The sequence below is a fragment of the Abramis brama genome (genome assembly GCF_963993115.1).
Source record: "Abramis brama genome assembly, chromosome: 5".
In the NCBI taxonomy this organism is placed as follows: Eukaryota; Metazoa; Chordata; class Actinopteri; order Cypriniformes; family Leuciscidae; genus Abramis; species Abramis brama.
In genome coordinates this window covers 50,132,846-50,141,219 of record NC_139967.1, presented here as the reverse complement: position 1 = coordinate 50,141,219, position 8,374 = coordinate 50,132,846, and the positions used below count along the sequence as shown (strand labels likewise).

The 8,374-nt window shown below is 48.2% G+C and overlaps 1 protein-coding gene across 1 annotated transcript in view; it reads right to left on the bottom strand.

The window, feature by feature from the left end:
• Positions 1–8,374, bottom strand: part of abl1 (c-abl oncogene 1, non-receptor tyrosine kinase) — a 43,000-nt gene extending 34,626 nt beyond the window's left edge. The window contains exons 1-2 of the mRNA XM_084114166.1: positions 7,557–8,374; positions 7,158–7,401 (exon numbers count right to left, since the gene is read on the bottom strand). Coding sequence (XP_083970292.1) covers positions 7,158–7,371 — 214 coding nt within the window. The 5' untranslated portion in view covers positions 7,372–7,401; positions 7,557–8,374. The remainder of the gene's footprint in view (positions 1–7,157; positions 7,402–7,556) is intronic.

Genomic DNA, 8,374 nt, shown 5'->3' with positions numbered 1-8,374 from the left:
CAACACTGTCATGTGACCTCGCAACACGCTTATGTGACCTGAACACATGCATCACTGCAAACATGTGAAGGTGGACTCACAACACTGTCATGTGACCTCGCAACACGCTCATGTGACCTCACAACATGCTCATGTGACCTCGCAACACGCTCATGTGACCTCGCAACACGCTCATGTGACCTCAGAACACTGTCATGTGACCTCGCAACACGCTCATGTGACCTCACAACACGCTTATGTGACCTGAACACATGCATCACTGCAAACATGTGAAGGTGGACTCACAACACTGTCATGTGACCTCACAACACGCTCATGTGACCTCAGAACACTGTCATGTGACCTCGCAACACGCTTATGTGACCTGAACACATGCATCACTGCAAACATGTGAAGGTGGACTCACAACACTGTCATGTGACCTCACAACACACTCATGTGACCTCACAACACGCTCATGTGACCTCAGAACACTGTCATGTGACCTCGCAACACGCTCATGTGACCTCACAACACACTCATGTGACCTCACAACACGCTCATGTGACCTCAGAACACTGTCATGTGACCTCACAACACGCTTATGTGACCTGAACACATGCATCACTGCAAACATGTGAAGGTGGACTCACAACACTGTCATGTGACCTCACAACACACTCATGTGACCTCACAACACGCTCATGTGACCTCACAACACGCTCATGTGACCTCACAACATGCTCATGTGACCTCGCAACACGCTCATGTGACCTCGCAACACGCTCATGTGACCTCAGAACACTGTCATGTGACCTCGCAACACGCTCATGTGACCTCACAACACGCTTATGTGACCTGAACACATGCATCACTGCAAACATGTGAAGGTGGACTCACAACACTGTCATGTGACCTCACAACACGCTCATGTGACCTCAGAACACTGTCATGTGACCTCGCAACACGCTTATGTGACCTGAACACATGCATCACTGCAAACATGTGAAGGTGGACTCACAACACTGTCATGTGACCTCACAACACACTCATGTGACCTCACAACACGCTTATGTGACCTGAACTAGGGGTGTCCATGGTTAACCGATTAACCGATTAACCGTTAAAAATTGCGTAACCGAGTGAAACATTTTGCTCGGTTAAGTGGCGTCAATGGCGTGCATTGAATTTAGTTGTAATACATTTTTGCACCACCAGAGACCGCTAGACCAGTTTTCTAATATGAAGCGGGCAAAGAAAGCGCGCGTCCGAGAGTGAAGGCTGTGCGCGAGCCAGAAACAAACATAGTATCCGCGCCACTGATCGCAGCACAATAATATCTGTCTGCAGAGCCGCAGAGCCACAGCTGTACCCCAGCAGTTTTACCCCGCGCATGCGCAGTTTCATCACAACAGTTTTACTCGCAGAGTCCGTTTACCGTTACATTAACCCATACAATTTGTATTATGCATTTCCTAAACGTACTTGCTAATCAAACACTTTATATGAACAAACTACTAATCTATAAAACACAATCGGTCTTCCGACCTTTTACTATTGTGTTGATATGCGCGAGGGAGAGAGAGCAATGCAGCGCTCGTGTTGTTTGAAGGCGGTGAGAGTGCGCGCGCGCGCGGCCGGGGCTCTCTCACTGTTTGTTCTTATGCGCCCTGTCCACTGATCTAAATAATTAGTTGTTACGACGACTTATTTGTTCCCTCGTTTTAATAAATCGTGGACACGTTGAACTAATTCCCTCCCTCATTTTGATTTAACGAATTACAACGTGGCCAAAAACAGTTTGATACTATTAGTGAATGCTAGACCTATTTTTTGTGAATTGGTGAATATTCAGGTGAATTATTTCGTGGCCACGAATGAATAATAATTATTAAACTGTTTTTCTTACCTGTGAAGATAGCTCTTCAGTGAAGGCCGACTATTCTCGTACAGCTTTTTATTCCTTTTTTTTTTTTGTGAATTGGTGAATATTCAGGTGAATTGTTTCGTGGCCACGAATTAATAATACCTCAGCACGTTTTACAAGACCCTTCTCGATCGCAGCGGCAACGAGCACTTTGATCACTTGATTTAAAAAACAAAACATTTCAGCGCTAGATAGATCGCCTAAAAAAAAACAACGAACGAAATGAATGCTCTGCTAGTTAACTGGAGATGTTTGGTTTATTTGTATTGGTATTCGTGCCGCGAGATGTTTCAAAAGTGGTGGGGATATCGACCTTAGAAAAAGTGGTGGGGACATGTCCCACCCGCAAATTATGCCTATCTCGGGGTTGCGGCGCGCACGGTTAACCGAGTATTAACCGCTAAGGGCCTCGGTTAACGGTTAATGAAAAACTTGAAAACGTGCAGCCCTAACCTGAACACATGCATCACTGCAAACATGTGAAGGTGGACTCACAACACTGTCATGTAACCTCGCAACACGCTCATGTGACCTCACAACACGATCATGTGACCTCACAACACTGTCATGTGACCTCGCAACACGCTTATGTGACCTGAACACATGCATCACTGCAAACATGTGAAGGTGGACTCACAACACTGTCATGTGACCTCGCAACACGCTCATGTGACCTCACAACACGCTCATGTGACCTCAGAACACTGTCATGTGACCTCGCAACACGCTTATGTGACCTGAACACATGCATCACTGCAAACATGTGAAGGTGGACTCACAACACTGTCATGTAACCTCGCAACACGCTCATGTGACCTCACAACACTGTCATGTGACCTCACAACACTGTCATGTGACCTCACAACACTGTCATGTGACCTCGCAACACTGTCATGTGACCTCGCAACACGCTCATGTGACCTCAGAACACTGTCATGTGACCTCGCAACACGCTCATGTGACCTCACAACACGATCATGTGACCTCACAACACTGTCATGTGACCTCGCAACACGCTCATGTGACCTCACAACACGATCATGTGACCTCGCAACACGCTCATGTGACCTCGCAACACGCTTATGTGACCTGAACACATGCATCACTGCAAACATGTGAAGGTGGACTCACAACACTGTCATGTGACCTCACAACACGCTCATGTGACCTCAGAACACTGTCATGTGACCTCGCAACACGCTTATGTGACCTGAACACATGCATCACTGCAAACATGTGAAGGTGGACTCACAACACTGTCATGTGACCTCACAACACACTCATGTGACCTCACAACACGCTTATGTGACCTGAACACATGCATCACTGCAAACATGTGAAGGTGGACTCACAACACTGTCATGTGACCTCACAACACGCTCATGTGACCTCACAACACGCTCATGTGACCTCAGAACACTGTCATGTGACCTCGCAACACGCTTATGTGACCTGAACACATGCATCACTGCAAACATGTGAAGGTGGACTCACAACACTGTCATGTGACCTCACAACACGCTCATGTGACCTCACAACACGATCATGTGACCTCACAACACTGTCATGTGACCTCGCAACACGCTTATGTGACCTGAACACATGCATCACTGCAAACATGTGAAGGTGGACTCACAACACTGTCATGTGACCTCGCAACACGCTCATGTGACCTCACAACACGCTCATGTGACCTCAGAACACTGTCATGTGACCTCGCAACACGCTTATGTGACCTGAACACATGCATCACTGCAAACATGTGAAGGTGGACTCACAACACTGTCATGTGACCTCACAACACACGCATGTGACCTCACAACACTGTCATGTAACCTCGCAACACGCTCATGTGACCTCACAACACTGTCATGTGACCTCACAACACTGTCATGTGACCTCACAACACTGTCATGTGACCTCGCAACACTGTCATGTGACCTCGCAACACACTCATGTGACCTCAGAACACTGTCATGTGACCTCGCAACACGCTCATGTGACCTCACAACACGATCATGTGACCTCACAACACTGTCATGTGACCTCGCAACACGCTCATGTGACCTCACAACACGATCATGTGACCTCGCAACACGCTCATGTGACCTCGCAACACGCTTATGTGACCTGAACACATGCATCACTGCAAACATGTGAAGGTGGACTCACAACACTGTCATGTGACCTCACAACACTGTCATGTGACCTCACAACACTGTCATGTGACCTCGCAACACGCTCATGTGACCTCGCAACACGCTCATGTGACCTCAGAACACTGTCATGTGACCTCGCAACACGCTCATGTGACCTCACAACACGATCATGTAACCTCGCAACACGCTCATGTGACCTCACAACACGATCATGTGACCTCACAACACGCTCATGTGACCTCACAACACGATCATGTGACCTCACAACACTGTCATGTGACCTCACAACACGCTTATGTGACCTGAACACATGCATCACTGCAAACATGTGAAGGTGGACTCACAACACTGTCATGTGACCTCACAACACTGTCATGTGACCTCACAACACTGTCATGTGACCTCGCAACACGCTCATGTGACCTCGCAACACGCTCATGTGACCTCAGAACACTGTCATGTGACCTCGCAACACGCTCATGTGACCTCACAACACGATCATGTGACCTCACAACACTGTCATGTGACCTCACAACACGATCATGTGACCTCACAACACTGTCATGTGACCTCGCAACACGCTCATGTGACCTCACAACACGATCATGTGACCTCACAACACTGTCATGTAACCTCGCAACACGCTCATGTGACCTCACAACACGCTCATGTGACCTCAGAACACTGTCATGTGACCTCGCAACACGCTTATGTGACCTGAACACATGCATCACTGCAAACATGTGAAGGTGGACTCACAACACTGTCATGTGACCTCACAACACACTCATGTGACCTCACAACACTGTCATGTAACCTCGCAACACGCTCATGTGACCTCACAACACGCTTATGTGACCTGAACACATGCATCACTGCAAACATGTGAAGGTGGACTCACAACACTGTCATGTGACCTCACAACACGATCATGTGACCTCACAACACTGTCATGTGACCTCACAACACGATCATGTGACCTCACAACACTGTCATGTGACCTCGCAACACGCTCATGTGACCTCACAACACGATCATGTGACCTCACAACACTGTCATGTAACCTCGCAACACGCTCATGTGACCTCACAACACGCTCATGTGACCTCAGAACACTGTCATGTGACCTCGCAACACGCTTATGTGACCTGAACACATGCATCACTGCAAACATGTGAAGGTGGACTCACAACACTGTCATGTGACCTCACAACACACTCATGTGACCTCAGAACACTGTCATGTGACCTCGCAACACGCTTATGTGACCTGAACACATGCATCACTGCAAACATGTGAAGGTGGACTCACAACACTGTCATGTAACCTCGCAACACGCTCATGTGACCTCACAACACGATCATGTGACCTCACAACACTGTCATGTGACCTCGCAACACGCTCATGTGACCTGAACACATGCATCACTGCAAACATGTGAAGGTGGACTCACAACACTGTCATGTGACCTCACAACACTGTCATGTGACCTCACAACACTGTCATGTGACCTCGCAACACGCTCATGTGACCTCAGAACACTGTCATGTGACCTCGCAACACGCTCATGTGACCTCAGAACACTGTCATGTGACCTCACAACACGCTTATGTGACCTGAACACATGCATCACTGCAAACATGTGAAGGTGGACTCACAACATGCTCATGTGACCTCACAACACTGTCATGTGACCTCGCAACACTGTCATGTGACCTCAGAACACTGTCATGTGACCTCGCAACACGCTCATGTGACCTCAGAACACTGTCATGTGACCTCGCAACACGCTCATGTGACCTCAGAACACTGTCATGTGACCTCACAACACGCTTATGTGACCTGAACACATGCATCACTGCAAACATGTGAAGGTGGACTCACAACATGCTCATGTGACCTCACAACACTGTCATGTGACCTCGCAACACTGTCATGTGACCTCAGAACACTGTCATGTGACCTCGCAACACGCTCATGTGACCTCAGAACACTGTCATGTGACCTCACAACACGCTTATGTGACCTGAACACATGCATCACTGCAAACATGTGAAGGTGGACTCACAACATGCTCATGTGACCTCACAACACTGTCATGTGACCTCGCAACACGCTCATGTGACCTCAGAACACTGTCATGTGACCTCGCAACACGCTCATGTGACCTCACAACACGCTTATGTGACCTGAACACATGCATCACTGCAAACATGTGAAGGTGGACTCACAACATGCTCATGTGACCTCACAACACTGTCATGTGACCTCGCAACACGCTCATGTGACCTCAGAACACTGTCATGTGACCTCGCAACACGCTCATGTGACCTCACAACACGCTTATGTGACCTGAACACATGCATCACTGCAAACATGTGAAGGTGGACTCACAACACTGTCATGTGACCTCACAACACTGTCATGTGACCTCACAACACTGTCATGTGACCTCAGAACACTGTCATGTGACCTCGCAACACGCTCATGTGACCTCAGAACACTGTCATGTGACCTCGCAACACGCTCATGTGACCTCACAACACGCTTATGTGACCTGAACACATGCATCACTGCAAACATGTGAAGGTGGACTCACAACATGCTCATGTGACCTCACAACACTGTCATGTGACCTCGCAACACTGTCATGTGACCTCGCAACACGCTCATGTGACCTCAGAACACTGTCATGTGACCTCGCAACACGCTCATGTGACCTCACAACACGCTTATGTGACCTGAACACATGCATCACTGCAAACATGTGAAGGTGGACTCACAACATGCTCATGTGACCTCACAACACTGTCATGTGACCTCGCAACACTGTCATGTGACCTCGCAACACGCTCATGTGACACCACAACACGCTTATGTGACCTGAACACATGCATCACTGCAAACATGTGAAGGTGGACTCACAACACTGTCATGTGACCTCGTAACACGCTCATGTGACCTCACAACACGCTCATGTGACCTCACAACACTGTCATGTGACCTGAACACATGCATCACTGCAAACATATGAAGGTGGACTCACAACACGCTCATGTGACCTGAACACAAATGCATGCGCCTGGACTGACCGTGAACGGTGAACACATTGCAGTTCTGCGCTCCGGGCCGCGCCGCCTCCCGCTTCCCCGAGGCCTTGATGAAGGGCAGCGCCGGCAGACTCGGTCTCCGCTGGTCCCCGACGGGCTTCCCCGGCTGCTGCCCCATAAGGGCCCGACACACACACACACACACACACACCGGATCCCGGTCCCGACGAGTCAGAGTCCAGCGCCGGTCACGCATCCACAGCCAGATCCAGAAGCCTGTGCGGGTCTAACCACAGATCACAGGTTTAAAAGCTTTAAGTGCATAAGAGTAGACATAAGCCGTGTCCCAAACGACACACTATACACTATGTACTCATAATAATATTGTATTAATATTGTAATAATAATGTATATCAACAATAATAATAATGTCATTCTCACGTGTCAGAGGAGGACGTAACATCAGTCTTCACGATGATGACGTCACTGAAACCTCCACATGATCAACAGGAGGGTTGTGCTGATGAGCTGTCAATCATAGTGACGTCACGCTAATATGAATATCTCCAGGCCACATCAGACGTGTCAATAATTCGCTCAGATATGCTGATGTGCATGAAACTACAGTCAATTATCATCGTTATTCACTTGAAGAAATGTCCAACAATAACTTTTAAATAGCAGATCTTCGATAGTGATTGTCAAGACTGATTAGTAGTGTCGTTCATGTTACTACATGTAGTAATAACTATTTAATTACGTTTGCAGCGGCTGTAAACAAGCACATCGACGTCACTGCGGTAACTTAAATAACGTTGATGAGATTTCAGCTAATTAAACACATGTAGGTGTAAAATAGAGTCTGTACTCTCACAGAAACTCTCACACGCGGTGTTATCCCGACTAAACCCTCGGTTCGTGTAACTCTGACTTGTAGTGTATAGTTGGAGTTAGTTGGAGTTGTAGTTGAGTCTCTCGTCACTTCCGCGTGCAGTTCTCTCTCTCTCTCTCTATCCTGAGGCGAATATAAACGCTCTCCGCGCAGTCTTTATGCCTCTCCTGTCGGGCTCGTTTCCTCACCGAACATTCCCTGCACTCTTCCGCAGTGTTTTAGTGTTGGTTCTCGCCATGTCTTCCTTTTATTTCATAACTTTCAGCACTTTTCTTGAAGTCGCTCGTCGTCGCAGGAACCGCCATATTCGCGCACGCGAGCTCCGCTCGTGACGTCACACGCACGCCGCGCTCCTCGACAGGCACCT